We start from the raw sequence: 17,885 nt of genomic DNA, 5'->3' as shown, positions 1-17,885 counted from the left end.
TCTCAATATTGTCAGTGGTGGTTTCGATTGAGCATATTAAATAAACCTGCAATGGTTTCAGTGTCATAAATAATCTTTCATATATGGATCTACTTTATCACTCTCCATGTCCTCAGGCATCTTGTTGGCTATACACTGCAAACCCAAGCTGTGCTGAGGAGTCCCTGTGTTGAGCTGAGGTGTCCCACTAGAGCTGAGTTTATGTGAATGTGGCTATAGGACTTTTGCACAGTAACTAGCTCTTTTTCCATGGGTTTGCCTTCAGTTCCAGGTGTAACCCATTTCTTGCCTAAGAGAACAAATCTCTGTCACAGCTGTGAAAGGAGCATGACAAATTTGCACCTCAATTAAGGTTCAGAGTGCTCAGTGAAAAGCACATCTTAGATGCTTGCCCAACTGCCTCTGAGCTGTACATCTATGCAGCCAGTAAAACGTAGGTTAATGCTTCCTGCAAGAAATCGGACTCCAAGATTCTGTTTAAACAAGACAGACTGTAAACACAAAAATATTACAACACATATAGATAAATTCCTGGTAGGTATTCAAATCTTGGACAATCTAATAGCAGCTTCCGCTGATTGCATGCTACACAACAATTTAGTTTGTTTTCCATCAGCAAACACCTCAAATTACATGAAAGGGAGAAAAAGTTCCCTAGCTACAAGCATTAAATATTTATCAGCCTTATGTCTGCTCAGTCACCACTCCTCAAAAAAGTCTATTAATTAAATACTTCAGAAACGATTAAAACACTTCTTTAGAACTTATTGGCACCTGTTAATTCACTGACCCTACCAGGCTCTGGCAGTAAATGTCTCCTTTGATTGCTTCTGTTACCACTAAGTCAGCAGCTTAAAGACAAAGGAGACATGATGCAACTTCATGTACCACAACACTGCCTTAAAACACAAAAGCCGGTGTCTAGAGGCACAGAAAAAGAACATTTATGTAGACAGGGCAGCACAAATAATCTATTTAACCTAATCTTTTAATTACAGGAAACATCTCGTAGCAAGACATACAAGAGCAATGAAATGACCCAGAGCTAGAAATCAAGATGATATATTTGTGCATGTGAAAGTAACACAAGCAGAATTCATAAAAGAAAACCTCCTTGGGCATTATTATCTTTCCATCAGGATATACTGTCATCACATTGAGAACAGGAGAAAAATGACTGAAAATATGCTATTAAAATACAAAAATATAAAACATAATGGAAAAGAAAACAAAACAAGACCAGAGAAGGGTAAAATCAGAAGGAAAAAATCAGGTGAAGAGAAATCCAGGTTCAAATTATAAAAAAGGAGCACTTGAAGAGGGGAGGCAGGGGAACAACAGTCAGTCCCTAATAGCCTGATGTAGCACAGCACCTACTCTGAAAATCCTGCAGTTATTTCAGTGTCATTATTTACTCAATTAAGCACTACTCAGCAGAGGCGAGGGGGGGAGGGTAAATATCTGGCCCTCCTTGGGCAGTATGTAAATCTTCTCCCACTCCTTTGCAAGCTTTTAAGGATAGCTGGCAGAGAGTCCCCTGAAGAGTTCTGGCAGTGCCACACTCTGCGGTGGGAAACAAGCATCTTGCAAAGAACCCCTGAGATCCTCCTACCCCCTCAAATCTGCGCAAGTGGAGAAGTGTTGCCTGGAAGGGGGAGCGAGATGGAGCGTGTGTGCAGGAGAGAGAATGAAAATAATACTTGTAATTATAAAAGATTCCTGAAACACCAGGGGATGGAGATGATAATTGATCCCCCTCCCTCCCCCAAATAAATAAATAAATTGTACACCTCGTTAGTAGCTACATATATGTACTTTCTGTTCTCTTTTGTGATACTCTGACCCTCCATTCCAATCCTTTACCTTGCTATTTCTCAGTTATCACTTAATATCTGGAAAAAATTGGCTCCCCTACCTTAGATCTTCTACAACATTGTTCCTACTCCCTGTACAATTCTTCACTCCCACATTTACTTTCCCCATTTCTTTGTTTACATTCGATTTTACTACATTTCTTCACCCTTTTCTGCTTGAGTAAAGTGTATTTTATGTTCCAGTACATATTAATTCTTCTTACTCCTCACTTTTTTCTGATTTCTTACCAGAATGGCCATGATAACTAGAAGAAAATGAATGTAATGGTGATAACATTCCATTTCACTCCAGCTACAGCTTTAGCTGTACCACACTGTCATTGATTTTTCCTGCAGAACTTCCATTTCCAAACCTGGGAATTCTCTTCACTCTCTCTGACAGAATTTTCCAGCTTTTTTTCAGAAGGTATGCATTTTTCAAATGCCCCTACAGAATTCCCCAGGAGTAACAGCTTGATTTGAGGGACTCTTATTCAAGAGCCTTAGTTACAAAGTAAATAAATAAATAAATAAACAGAAAAATCAAAACTGATTATTTACATTCTGTGTATCAAAACAAATCTATAACCAATGTATTTCAAAATATTGTTATAATTATATTCTACAGGCTGATAAACTGCTGGACATCCCTTCCTTGCACACTGGTTGGCAATTATGCGCACACTAAACAAAATATTTATTTAATTTTAGATCGTGAATGTAATTATTAAAAGTGTGACTCCAAATCCAAGTCATCAAAAATAAAGACAGGGGAAAAAAAGAAAACAAGACAAAACAAACAAACAAAAAAGGTGTATATTTCAGCTCCATTTCAGTGTTTTCTTGGCCCTGAGGAAGGGGTGATGGAAGCATGTTCCCCTGAGTGTAAGTGGATGACAGCCCCAAAGGAAAGCAGAGTCAGTCCCCAGAAGGATAGAGCAAGTGACAAAGCTGGAGACCACTGCCCTCACCACTGTACCACAATGGGACAATAAAACGCAGTAAATTTCTTTCAGCAGTCACGATGCCTTTCTCCAAAACTCATTACAATGAGAGGTGTAAACTTACATTTCCCCCCACTTTCCTCAGGATGTCTTACTCCAAAAGACAGGGAACAAATTGTGCTTTTTGTTTTTAATCTGTGCATCACTACCTTCCTTTCTCCAGTCACTCCCATAAGAAAAGCCAATGGTAATTATAAGGGGTGTTGAGAATCATAATAAAGCACAGAGAAAGAGACAGCTCTTGTCTCTGACTTCCACCTTCACACCCAAAAGTTTCCACTTGCAGCTCCTAAGCACTCAACTTGGGCTGTGCTAGGTGTGGACAACCTATAGGCTTTGCCCTACCTACTCAGAAACACAAGAGAGAAACATATGCATGGTGCTACTTACATCTGCCCAACTGCATAACACCTACCCCCAGAGTAAATATGGACAGTCTGGGTGAAGAGTTTTAGCTGGTGGCCCTGTACCATGACAAAATACTGGGTTGGGAATGGACATGGCTATAATGATTGAAAGACAAGCAAAAAGATAATCAGTTCATCCTACACTGATATAGGTACTGCAACGAGGGGGAATTAAAATGGATAAACACGAGTTATTCCAATATCTTGCTCCATGCTTTACATCTCCTTTTAACTTTATCTCACCTTAACAATGTGCTCTAATTTAATTCAACAGATCCAAGGCGTCACGATTAAAACATAACACATTTTCATTGTTTTTCAGCAGTAGGAGTGGTCAAAGCACAAATCTGCTTAGTCTGTCTGAGTGGTAACACGGTATCTCAACAGTTCAGGTTAAAAACATTTCACTGAACTATGCAGTATCAGTGCAATTCATCTCAGCCCATAACAGATGACACTTTCAATAGAATATGTAAAGTATGCCTCCACCTAGTGATGACTGTACAAATAATAGAAAATAATAATTCTCTTACTTTAGAGAATCTTAGTAATTAGATCCTATTTCCATAAATTCAAACGTACTCCTGCACATATATTCGTTTAAAAAAATAAACGTGCACCTGTCACTCTGAAAAATTACTCTAGAATTCCGTGAAAGTTCACCTGCAGACTATGTCTTAGGAGATCCCTTGAATTCAAGTGTTAACATTTTAAACAATAATGTATAGCAATCTCTGCTGTGAGCTGAAAAATAATAGAAAGGAAGGCTGACTGAAGTGCAGTTTTCAGTCCTGTCTGATAAATTAGATACTATACGTTTAAATGAAGTAGTAAAAAAATCATCTTTGCAACTACTTTTGCCTAAGTAATATTTCCTGAGCTTCTCGGGTCACCCTGTATTACAGACGCAGTTACAGGTGTAAATACACCAAATTCCTAGGAATTTATCCACTCCAAATTTGAGATAAAACAATAAAAAGAAAAATAAAATAAAATAAAAAAGAAATCATTCCAGAATTCAAGCAATTCCCCTAGACTGAAACTCAAGTTTTAACAACTCTGATAACGTAAATAAAAATACCCTATGAGTGAGATCATTTGGAGGAACATATTTCAAATCAACGAACTTGGGAAGGTTTGAAAAGCGAGGGCTCCTTGTCGAAAAAGCTCTTCAGGGTTTTCCTTTTCTCAAGTTGACGATGCTTTAATTACCATTTCAAAAAGTCTGCCCATCCCATCAACGATCTGTGAATCACAGGCTAAGAAAGACCGCTCTGCTGAAAACGCAGAGGTGTATTTTCTAACAGCGGGGCAGGCCACTATTTGCATTTCTCTTATGGTATTCAAATTGCCTGCCATTGCCCATTTAATATCTTGAAACATCCCAAACCACCGTCCTTCCCAAAGAATGTCAGCCACACAAATCACTCCCACACAAAAATGCGAATCCCTATCATGTCCTCTGGCATCCCTTTGCACACAAATGTGAGGTGCTGTCTTTCAGAGAGAGGACAGCCAAGGCTCGCCTGCCCAGCCAGCTTGAAATATCTGCCTCACTCATTAAAGAGAAACACAAAAATGGAGTAAAGCGACTTAGCCAAGTTTTAAAAAAATGTAGTGGCTGAATACAGAAATACCAGCACCAAACATGTAAACAAGTCAGATTTGATTATCTCTGAGTGAGTTCATTTAGGATTCATTTTTCTCTTTGCTTTCTTTTTTTTCCAAGAGTTTGATAAATTAAGGGAACGTGTGCAGTGTTTGGGCTCATATCAAGACAAGTTTTTTTTCTTTAATATTAACTTACATTAGGAAGGGTGAAAAAATAGCATTGCTTTTTAAAATAATTTAGCTGTTTTCACTCTGAAGAACAGAGAAAACCTCAAGTATTAAAGAATCAGGAAATCCAGGATCCTTTCACCTTCCCACATGCACTCTGCTGATTGCCAGCTCTATGAAAATAGTTTTTCCCACTTTGTGAGTACACAGGAGGTGACACCAAAGGCTTGAGCTAAAGTAAGGGGCTTATTGTGGACACCAATTGGATATCCATAGTAATAATTTACATTGCATGCTGTATCTTAAACAAACCTGTCCTTAGGATCTCTATCAGAGTGCAATCACTGTTTTAAAACACAAGAGCAGATGTGACATAGTGTGATGTGGTTAGGAGGGCATGGTGGTGATGGGTTAATGGTTGGTTGGACTAGATGATCTTAGAGGTCTTTTCCAACATTAACAACTCTATGATTATATTCAGCTACCACTGCATGCATAATTTACAGATTACAGGTGTATCAGCAGCACTACTCCTTCCTGCAGCAGCTACTGCTTCATTTAGCACCCAGCTAAATTGAGCTTTCTTAGTACAAACTATTCAGGCAGGCACACATTCTTCCCTGTAAAGATGCTTATAAAATGCTTCCCTCCATCGCAATCAAGTGACTGGCACCACTGGCCTTAATGCCACGTGGCCACAAGACCCTCAACACTGCTGCCTGACAGTCCTCAAGCTACTACTGCCCACCAGACTTCCTGCAAGGCCCATAGCTCTGCCCGCCAGGCCAGGCCAGCTTGTGTGCTGCCCACGAGATGGCAGCAATATGTTTATGAATAATGCAGCTAGAGGCTGCAGCCCACTGCCATTTCACTTATGAGCAGCCTCGGCTGGGGAGGGGGGAAGAAAACACAATTCAGCCCATTATCCAGTACACAAGGTACTTCTTGTACCCTCACGTTTGTCCAGGCTCTTCTGCTCAGCAGTACTTCTGGCCCTAGATTATTACTCATGCACATTAAGCATTAACTGCTGTTATGTTTTACTTTTGCAATGCAGAAAATGCCTGTGGCTTGAAATAAATATTTTCTTTTCTGATGGACAAATAACATCTGCACTTCTGAAAGCTGCCGCGTAGCTGTCAAGAGCTAAGTGATTCACATAATTTCTTAAGAAGCACATGTGTATGAGCATACACAGACACATACCTCTCACAGTCACTCACATATCAGCGCTTACATCCGTCAAAAGATGGCCTCTTAAAAAAGTGCAGTGAGCTATTATTATAATCATTTTTGGCAGACACATCTATGTACATATAATGTCAGATTTGGAGAATGTATGTTCTACTTTCTATTTTTTTTTCTTTTCTTTTTTTTTACCGGCCTGATTTTCACAGAAAACAGACAAGCTTTCCACTTTGATTTTGGAGCTCTCCAGAGAGATCTTGAGCCCCTGAGTGCTATAGGAGCTGGTTGCTGCTGATTTTTCATGGCTTTCAGTGATTACCATGGCAAAGGAAATCAACACTACCAGTGGCAGCTCTTTCTCCACCAAATTATCTGTTTCCTTGTCAAGACCTCCATGAGTTGTTCAAGTTACATTTCTCAAAGTGATTTTTTTTCCAACACGGTGAAATTTTCAAGAAATTTTACGAGGCAATTACAAAGGGAAAGAAAAAAAAATAAAACTGTCTAGCTAAAATTACACTTAATTGCTAATCAGTAGAGTAATAACTAAAGTTTTATTGAGAATTTTGAATCTTCTTTGAAAATAACCAGTTAAGACTTTAGGTCTTAACTGATCACATCTAAAAAATGATCACTATTTTGTATCAAGAACAAATTTTTCAAATCCTCAGTAACTCAGAGAATAGGACTTATTTTTAAATAAAGAAATTACAAGAAGCAGAAAGCCAAAGAATTGCCTTTCCATACTACAGTCACAAAATTTATAAGACCTTTGCTGACACTAGTGAAAGTTTTGTCTTATTCAAATGTAGACACGAAAAGCATAGAAATGAAAAGAATATTTCAGCTGTAGTTCTATAGCCATAATGTTTTTCCTGCTCAGCACCCCACTTTTATGAACAAAGCTGCACTGCTTGGCTGTTCCTTCAAGCAATCTCCTCCCTCTAAAGAGACTGAGTTTCCCAGACCCCTTTAAGTGCATGCAGTTGTCATAGTCTGCTTTCCCTGCTTCATGTCCTGTTGAAACACTGTCTGCTTTCCCATAAACTGTTGGACACAAAAAACCACCAACATTTTGGTCCATATGATACAGAAAATTCAAAAATGTTCTTAAGGTGCCAAAGTGTGTCAGTTTCTTTCCACGGGTTTGCTACATATGAAATCCAAGGTGGTACAATTTATGTATAAATCTTTTTGTCACTGTTTATATCGTAGGACTGCTGAATACATTCCCCTTGTTTTAATCACTTGTTTATTGGTGGTAACAGGTAGCTTTATTAATACTTGAATCCTTTGTGTTTATAAAGCAACCTAAGCTGATTTTCACTCTCAAAATCCACTCTTCCGAGTAATGTGGGCAACAGAAAATCTGAGTGAAAAGCTACTGAGAGAAGAAAAACGTAATTAAAGCCTGACAATTTCTCACCTAGCACTTCTGAAACAAGGATGAAACTGAGTATCCCATAATATACAAGAGTTGCCCAGTTTCAAGTCCATTCCTCGTAGTGGACAAGATGAGAATCTTTTTCTCTCTCACCTACCATCTAATTTTTGATAACCAGCAATAACTCTTCAGAAAGAACTACTGTGAGCGCAGGTAAACTGATTGCCATTAAATTTGCCCATTTCTTAGGGAAAAAACAGATCCCACACAACCTTCCCAAGAATCTAAATGTCTATCCTCCTTATCTCCTTAAAACTTCATGCTAAAATCTTCAGGAGGCAAATGTATTATGTTTACATCGTGTACCTTGTGCCATTTCATATTATCTCCAAAACTTTCCCCAAGATAAAGGATACTTTCTTTTTCTTCCTTCTCCATGTGTTATATACTGTTTTGCTTACCTCTTTTTTTCAATCAACAAGAACAAAGCATGCAGGCATGCAATGAAAACATAGCTTTACTGTCATTACTTCCATAAGATCCTGATCAGTTTTCATGGTTTAACAGCAGATTCCTCAAAGAAAGACTGTGCTGTGAACTGTCTGACACACAGAATCTGGGGCCTCAAGGAAGTAGCACAATGAGCTACAGAGAGCATGATTTTATTTGAACCTTTTGGCTTAAAGAGATATAAAGGTAACAAGGCCAATAGTAGTTATTAGGAAATAGTCCCCTTTTTAAAAACATGCAAATAAGAAGAGGTTCCAAAAATATCAATTGAAGTTCACTACTGTAAAAGTAGAGTAAGAGTCCAGTTCCAAAATCCCAAAATCAGTATAAGCATATGAATTTAGTGCCCACTGTCCACATCTCTGATTCTGCTCACTAGCTGCATGTACGTCAAAAATAGAAAATATTGTGTGACTCTCGAAAGAAAAACATTAACAATAAAGAACATTAAATGTATTCGTCATATTTTGATTACAAACTAAGATTGCATATGAGAGGACAGAAGATTGTCTGCATCTATCCACTAAGTTTTACTGAGCTTTTGGCAGGTCAGTAAGGTAGGTCAGTATAAAGACAACAGAAAGAAAGAATGCAGAAACACTTTTATATTGCCACATCAAGATTTGTCAGTTACCCCATGTACCCCATATGCACTTGAACATCTGCAAGATGATTATTAAGATCACTTCATGTGTTGTGGGTTGTTTTTTTTTTTAACTAATTATAAATTTATTATAAGTTTGTTATTTAAATTGCCTCTTGCTGACATCAGCTAATAACTGCATGATGCAGCTCAGTTTTTTTAATTAGGCAATTATATATTTGGGCCCCTGTTACAGAAATTAAACCTCAGTCACAGCAGTAACCTCCAGAAGGGGGCAAAATGCTATACAGCTTTGAAGGGTTGATATTTCTTTGTGAAATAGCAGCAGGTCCATCTAACTCACATCTAATTCGAAGTCAGCAAAGGTTACTGTACATCTTGCATGAGCTGCAGACTCAGGCTCAGAAGACAGAACTTCTCTAGAGACACTTTGAACTGGAGAATAGGCTCCACATTCATCTTTCTTAAGATGAATGCCTCCTCTATGAAGTATTTGCATTTAAAATCAGAAAAAGAAATCCAAACACCAATAACAATCCAAATCCCTCCACACTGAATTGTCAGTAATTCCTCTTGAAAGATCGTGGAACAGAAAGTGATCGCTCCCATGGCAAGAAGTGGAGACTTAAAACATCACTGGGAGGCATTCAGATCCCATACTGATCCCATAGTATGTAGAACAAAATAGCTTATAATTCAGATTATGTTCATGGACAAAGCTGGACTAGCTTCAAGGCCAAGAAAGTTACCCTAGATCAGTGCCACAAATGTTATATATGAAACAGCTGCAAGATAAATTCTTTCATATTATACATAGGTATAGCTGTACTTTCAGCTGTCTCACTGTTGAAACACTGTAAGTAGTTTGTAAACACAGGTTTTCCTATTCATAAAATACATTTATAACTCTCAGCTGTGTATGAGTGGCTCCTGATAGCTGTTTTTTTATTAAAAAAAAAAAAAAAAAAAAACATCACACTTAGTCATGTGGGAAGAGCCAGGGCACATGACTCCAGAAGAAAAAAAAATCAGTAAAGAAATAAAAAAAAACCAACCAAAAAACCCAATAAAGTCTGTTAGTTAAATAAATAATGCTATTAAGAGAACAAAGCATTATCAGTGATCCGTAACTCTGTTGCTCCTGACCTTTTATTGCACCCTTCACCTCTCTCCTATTTCTCCTTTTCTTTTTTGAATCATCCAAAAGAAATCTTCCAAAACCTCTTCAAGGAAATAAGACTGCAGCCACAGGATTTTGTGCTAATGAAGTTCCAGGATTGTGAAGCCAGAGGTCAGGAGTATGTCTTCAATGTCTGGGCTGAATTTGAAATTAAAAGGGCTGCCTGATTTAGACCCAAGGGTGAGTAAAGTAAGGGGAGGAATAAACTCCTGTGGAAAACTACTAGAAGCAGAAAACAATGAACATGGAAAAATGCTGCAAACTTATCTAGTTTCTGATGCCACACCAACCATATTAGTACTGACTGTGAAGCAACTCACTGCATTAATTTCTTCTTTGCTAACTTTTATTGAAAGGCAACTAACAAATATAAAATTAAACCAAATAAAGGAAAGAGGAGAATGCCAAAGTGACATAGGTGCTGTTTCTGTTCCAGTTGCTGACTGACAACACTGCCATCCCTTAACATGGTTTTATTTAGTTATTACAACCATCTCTCTGTAAATGACACTTAGGATTATTTAAGATTATGTTGTAATCCTTTTAATCCTCAGTGCTTTAAATTTCAGGCTAAACACCAAAGAGCAAACTAGCACTTAGCAGAAATATTTAAAGCATGTGATTTGAACATAAATCTTCTTTTATTCACCACTCTTCTGATGAAGACCTAGTGTATCATGTCATTCAGCCAGTGGGAACAAACTGCACAGTATCTCGCTGCAAACTGCTACATGTAATGATGCTGTCTCTTAACCAGTCCTCTTCTTTGGTGCTAGCAGTATCATAAATTAAATAAATGAAGTAAAATCAGAAGGTTATATTTTATGGCATGCATATTTTTGGTTGTTATCGAGGAAAACTTGTAAAAACCCTAATATGTTCACCAAGAACAGAAATAGAGTGCAGCACAAATGAGATTGTGTGAGAGGCAGATCAGATTTATCCTGTTAAACAGGGAGTAGCTCAATTAAAATGAATTGAGTATAACTGCTGAAAAACTCATGATCAGGAGCAGAAACCCAAATCTTCCTTGTCTGAATTTCATTTACTTGCAGTTTCCCCTTTTTTCCCCTGCATCGATCATGTTTCCAATTAATTTTCTCTATGATACTCCTATACTCCATCTTCTTGTTACCATCCATTAAGTGTCATATGCTTAAATTTTGAATTCAAGATTTCTTTCTTTTTTCTTCAAGCTGAAATCTCAGTACTCATTTCCTATTTCTAATCTATAATTCATGAACTCAAATTGAGCACCCAAGCTAAATCAAGTTTTGCACCTATGCATAGTACAACACATTAGCAGAAAGCAACTCTTTCTCTGTTTGAAACAGAAAATAATGTTTTATTGTTCAGAATGCAATGAAACAAAAATCAACTATGGTTTCGAGATAAAAACTGTACTTATTTCTGATCATCCCATAATTAGTCAGCTAATGTATTAAATCAAATACTAATGCAATGCATCTATATTTAGGTTGGAAAGAAACAAACAAACCACAACAACAAGAAACAAAACCATCCACATTCTTGTCAATTGAAGAAATTACAAATAAGTTGACAAATATTATCAATTGTATTTCTATCCCTTAGGAATAGGTAGAGCAATCAGCAGCATTTTCTAGAATATTCATTATCCAGGTACAAACTGACCTCTTCACTTTCAAACTCGCCTTGGATTCCCTCCAGACTATCTCATAAATCTTCTCTCTCTCTAGCCCCCTTCCCACTCTCTCTACTCATGTAGCACCAGTCTCCTTCAGTCCTTTCCTTTCCCAAAATGTCACCACTAGTGATGCCAGAGCCTTCTCCTCTTTCACTCTTACCATCTGGCATAATCTTCTTGTAGCTCACTGTCTAAACAATGCTCCATCCCTTTTCAAAATGTGTCTTAACATATGTCCTTCCTCTCATGCTTTTACTTCTTAATGTCTCTCCCACTCACTCATTGGCTTGATGAAGACATGTTTTAATGGGTTCAAACAGTAGCACATGAATTTCCTTTCTCACATTATTCTGATTCAGTGGAGTTACACCTCACACTAAAAGAAGTGAGAAGAAAATATATTGCAAAGTCTTCACACAACTAGTTTGGATAAATCAATAACAGAGCTCGATTTGTCTTTGCATTGGAAAAGTATTAGCTTAAAAGAATCACCACTGCAATATGCATTTTCAAATAGAATTTTGGCTTAATGCAAAATGAGAAATAAAACCTAGAAGCTCAGAAGACTTGTCAGTGTGCTCAGGGGGTTGCAGGACTGAAGGCTAAGGTTATACTTAATCACTCTGGAAGTGAAAAAGCTGAAGATTGACAGCTAAACCAAAATATTTATTCTAAAAATACCTAGGAAATGACAAACCTCTAAGTGTTGTTTCAAGACAACCTGAAGGATGTAGGGGGTACAGAAGCATAAGTCTGCCTTGGAGATGAGGAATATTTCTAAATATTGCATGCACTTTGGAAAGACGTCTAGAAAAATAAACCTTGAAAAACTCTCTGTAACACCAGCTGAGCCAAAGAGGTTTCTTCTCAGCAAGATGTGCATGATCCCTTGGGGGGTTTCTCTGTGTAATGCTTAAATCCCAGAGCCAGGTACAGTTTCACTTGGTGATGATGCAGAAGGACTATCCAATATCTAACAGTATCTTGACCCTAGCATGTTTGCTTCTATGTCTCTCTTCCCTTTATCGTTTGTATTGTAAAAAAAAAAAAACCAAACCAAAACAAAACAAAAAAAACCTTAATGCTAAAACTCTGAGAAACAACTCAATTCATAGAGAATAATATTTTGATGTGACTTGATGCAACTTTCAGTGAAACAAACAAACACAGATCTTTCTAGTGGTATTCATAGGAACTGGATTACATCCAAGAACTGAAAATGTTACATTAAACCCTTTCAGCTTCTAGATCCCAGGGTGTTAACCTTACAGTAACACTCTTCTAATCTTTTCATCTTCTAAGGTCTTGGTCCTACCTTTCAATTCTACAGATTTAAGATGTAGTAATTAAATAGTATTATTTTCCATCAATGAAGAATAGGCCTATGAGCAATATATATATTTCTGTGCTGGCCTGGACATAGGCAAGCTTATACCACGCTCCACTCCCCCTCCAGAAATAAACCCAGGTCATCACCATCTGAGAACCCTGAACAGCAATGAAAATAAACAGAGTAACCACACTATGTTAGAGCAATGCTTGTATAAGCAGTTTGAAGAAGTTGTGTTTATGGAAGTCCTTTGGGTCAAGATTCTAGGCCTGAACTCAAAGCAATTACCTACTAAGTTTTAAAAACAAATTGAATATAGAGCATTAATCAATAAATCAACAGGTTCTCAAGTGTTTAGGAAACTCAGCCATCAGAAATCCTTCCCTTAGAAAAATAGTAAACCAATGCTCAATAAAATGTTACAGTCCGGTATTAGTAGGAAAAATGCTGTATTAAATCGGACTCCAGTTATTAAAACCAGGGAAATAAATCCTACCTCTTAGCTTAACAGAGTTTATACTCAAATGGGCAATGAAATACATGCACTGCTTCTTACCTGAAAGACATTCTTTCTGCTGGATTTCTCTGGGGTCCACTCGATGTGAGCACCACACAAATCCACACACTCAGGTTTATATCCTGGTTTCTGCAAAGGAAAAATTAACCATGAATATAACTTGACTTTCCACAAATGGACAAGGTCGTATAAATTAAGAATAGATCAAGTTCAAGTGAAAGATTCTACTTGTGAAGCTTCTGGTATTACTCAAAAGAGTTCATTGTTCCCTGGTACTATTAGAAAACCACTCCCAAGGTGTTAACTCAGAAATAAGGTTCTTACACTGCCTACATAGCTTTAAACGTGGTGAAAAAATAAAAACGTCTAATATACAACAGATCAAAACACAAATGCATACACACTGACCAGAGTATTTTAATTGCTCACTTTTCAAAACCTCATGAAATGCCATTACAATTCAAGATAATGCTCTGTGGATTTTCCAACTGCAAATTGAAACTGATGAAGCTGGAAAGGACAGAAAGTAGACAAGAGTGTACACTGTGGCTGCAAGACAAGCTATCTCCTTTCTCCAAACAAATTATCATTTCTAGCTCTAAAAAAAAATAAAAATGAAAGCTTCAAGGACACGTGTGACACTCTGAAAGAGCTCAACACTTAAGGGTAGCTTCATGTAGCGATACTTCGATGTCAGTTCGTGCATCCCTGAGCAACATAGTTCTGCCTCTCCAGCTCCTCCATATGGATGAAAATAATTCAAAGAGAGGATTTTTCTTGTTGTTTTCTGTTTTGTTTTGTTTTGTTTGCCAGTATCATTTATGTTCTGGGAAGTGAGTGTAAAGCACAGCACAATAATTCTCATTTACCATCTACGCTTCCTCTCCAGAGACTTTGCCCAGTGCAGTAGTTTTGGCAAATCCCTTGCCATTTAAAGTAGCCTTCCTAGATTAGGTCACTAAACTTACTCTATTAATCTTAAGACATTTTACCTTAAGAAAAAATAAATGGCACTGGTAACCTAATAGAAGTTGCAATGACCAGCGCAGCATCAACCACATAATCAGTTTTCCAAACACTGCGAACTGAGTTTTCCTGATGTTGTTATTAAAGGCTAAAAATAACGTATGTTCTGCAGGATGCTTTTGAGATGGATAGAAAAGGATCTATTTAGGTTAAAAGAAACAAAGTAAGAAATCCTGGTCAGATAATTTGCAGTCAGTCATAATTTCAGCATTCCTCCATACTGGAATTATAATTACAGCTTCCATTTGCCAAACCATAAAACTACCATGGTTCAAATCCTCTAAACTGAGGGTCTGGTGTACCTTTGTTCCTTTTCATTACTATTTTTCTTTACAGAAAAAAAATATGTTATTCAAAGCAGAAAGATGTTCTTGGGCTAAACCACTGGAAGAGGAGGGTTTGGACTTTTTCCCCATTTCTGCCTCTGACATCCTGTCTGGTCTCCAACAAAAACTTTACTTTCCAAAATTCTAATAGCAGATCAAAAGAGCAGTATTGATACTTAATTTTACAAAGACGCTGTGAAATTTCATGAGTTACTGTTTGTAAAGAGGAAGTGACCGAGTAAAAAGTACCACTATTAATAAAAGCAAACAGGGAAGAAATGAAAAACTTCCAGTATCGTAATAGCTCACCCTGCGTAGCCAGGAGATAGCTGAGGAGTGCTTCCTACCCAGGAACTCATGGGACGATCAAATGAGCAGCCCCATAACCCTCCCCACAGAAAACACAATAAGGTAAAGCTGGGTAGGATGGCCTTCTTTGAGAACAAAAGCCAGCTAAACAACAAACATGCAGCAAAGAGTCTTTGCATACTTGAACAAAGAAGGCAGTTTTATTTAATCAACAGAAAAAGTGGAGTAATTTCAGAAGCATATGATGAGCTGAAAAGAAGCAATTCACGTATAGACAAAGGACCAGGAAATAGTTTCTTGACGGGTCTTGATTATTTCCTTTAGGAAAACTACCATTGCATTTCGCCTTGAAGAGAGAAAAACAATGGAAAGCACATCCATTGGTAGAAGTTTTACAGGATGGAATGGCGAATCCCAGAGGATTTCACCATCTTCAATTCCTGTGATTGTACAAAACTACAAGTAGTGGTAGAAACTGAACTCCTCTGTGTGTTCAAGTGCATATGCTTGTTATGTTACTGTTTTAAACTGGAGTTTGTTTACTGCTCCAGTTCTGTAATAAGTAGAAGAAAAGGGTAAGGATATGCATCTCCCTTTTCTCAGGGTCTTAAAAAGATGAACACACTTCTGCTGTGTGTAAACAACTTAAAAACTTCACTTTTGGAGAACTCAGCAAGTCTGATCACAACGAGATACGAGTCTTGTGAGGTGGTCACAGGCACCTGAGTATGGTACAGTATATAAAGCCCCTGATTAAAACTGCATGCAAAATCATTCACATCTTGCAGTTCTGGTTGAGCATGCCAGCCCTTCTGCAGCACCCATGGAGCTCTGCACAATGGGGACTAATGACTCCTGCTTAAATACACAAAGTACTCAGGAAAAATGCCTAGAAATTCATTCCAGCCTAAACGTTGTCCTGTTACATATTGTCTGCTTTACTCAGAGATATAGCAGAAGAGTGAAGTAAGGTTAAGGCGAAAGCCTGAGCACTCCATGTCCTTGCTTTGTGTTTTGCAGTCAGAGCAATTATGTTATATCAGTGCTGTTGGAGGGAGTTATGCTGTAAATTGATACAAGTGTCTGCTGCAATGAAATCTTCTGCAACATGAATATGGATTTCAGCAGCATTTTCACTCACTAAATTACATTGCAGATGGGCTAATAACCTGAGGTTAAAATAACTTCAGTTGAATAAACTATCTCTAGAAATAAACAGTCTAGTTTTTCTCGGTCCGAAGGGTCAACAAATAATAAAATTTAATGCTGGTTAGAAAGAGTGGAGTTGTGATCTGTTTCAATCACAGTGTCCTTAATTTAAAATAAAAAGAAAGTTATATTCTTAAGAGCACTAAAAAATTGCACCTGAAGCTTGATAACAAATGGTCAAAGCAGGAACAAAAGATAATGATTTAGTTATGTGGGATGCAAGCAAACATTCTCAGTGAAGAAATATTTATTACAGATTTCTCCTATATGTGCTTTAATGGCCATTTTCCCTATTACTACTACTAATATCAGATATTATCACTATCTTCATTGGAAAGCTATGAATCTCAGACCTCTCCATTGAAATCAGTAGAAAAGTTCTCACAGTGATTCTTATATGTACAGGTTTTGTACAAATGAACAGAAAAACTTCTCAGAAAGACAGGTTAAGTTTAAATATTATTAAGGATTTTGGTAAATATAATTCCAGTTCACATCTGAATGTTATCATCAGGAGAGGTATAGTTAAATTATACTCTCATTTCACTCCCTTCTTTTGCCTTTATCCTGAAATATTCCTCTTATAATGAAGCTCTTATTAACTATATGATGGGAAAATCTAAAACAACTGATAATCAATATCTTCCTAAGGCAAAGCAATCTTTTTAAAAAGTCACAACTTACTGACTAATAATAAAAATGGTTTGTTACTTTTCATACTACGGTGAATGAGCACTGCTTCTATTACTTTATTAGATTAATGGTTGAGTTCCTTTTTTTCAAAAAATAAACTGAAAGAAAATTGGTAAACAAAGGATTTCTAAAGAAGATTTATTTATTTTAAGACTTCCTTTCCACTATCAAAATCATATCTGGTTTAAGGGTTTACAAAGGAAATAAACATTGCATTTGCTTGATCAGGTGAAATGACCATGCTAGCTTGGCTTCGTTTTCATAGAAGTGCAAAATTTCTGCTTAAGAATTTGAGTTGAACGATTAGTTTGTTGGGGCTTTTTTCCCCCCCAGGTTTTGTCTAATTTATTTATTTCCAACTGCATGGAAGTTAAATGCAATAGAAAGAAAATGCATCTTCGACACATCTAGCAAGTACAATCTGGACACTCAGATCTAACATAGAATTGAATGCATTTACCATGCTGGCACTGAAAGCCTGAACATACAAGAACAAGGTGCACCTAGAGCTGAGCTAAGCAGCCCGTGTTCATTTTGGCCCACAATCCATGAATTAGAGCCAAGTGGCTCACAACCCCATTGAGTCAGATCCTTCAGATGAGTACTAAAAACATTTTGCAAAAGCTTCCTTCTATGCATAACTTGACCATAAAGATTGCTCGTGAACGTGTCTTTATCTTAGAGTCTTTCTGTTTTAGATGATTTCAGAAAAGAAAAAAAATGTTTCTTCAAAGTTATGTCTTTGTTACCTTCTAATTTGCACTGCACTGAGGAAGAACATATTCTGGAGTTTGTTACTTGAATACAATTTGAAGATAACATGAGTTAGTTTCCCAAATTCATTGATTCTATGACAGAAACACTCATCCAGGCAGAAGTGGAAGACAACTAATAAATAAT

The 17,885-nt window shown here is 37.3% G+C and overlaps 1 protein-coding gene across 1 annotated transcript in view; it reads right to left on the bottom strand.

Annotated features, from left to right (window-relative positions):
* The window catches only part of ARHGAP15 (Rho GTPase activating protein 15), a 314,922-nt gene that overhangs the window by 243,018 nt on the left and 54,019 nt on the right, over nucleotides 1-17,885 (bottom strand). The window contains exon 6 of the mRNA XM_065751003.1: nucleotides 13,462-13,551. Coding sequence (XP_065607075.1) covers nucleotides 13,462-13,551 — 90 coding nt within the window. The remainder of the gene's footprint in view (nucleotides 1-13,461; nucleotides 13,552-17,885) is intronic.

The sequence above is a fragment of the Cyrtonyx montezumae genome, unplaced genomic scaffold (assembly GCF_038088225.1).
Source record: "Cyrtonyx montezumae isolate F1298 unplaced genomic scaffold, pur_monq_1.0 scaffold_7, whole genome shotgun sequence".
NCBI classification, from domain to species: Eukaryota; Metazoa; Chordata; class Aves; order Galliformes; family Odontophoridae; genus Cyrtonyx; species Cyrtonyx montezumae.
The sequence above is the reverse complement of the archived record's forward strand: the minus strand, read 5'-3'. Positions and strand labels throughout refer to the sequence as shown.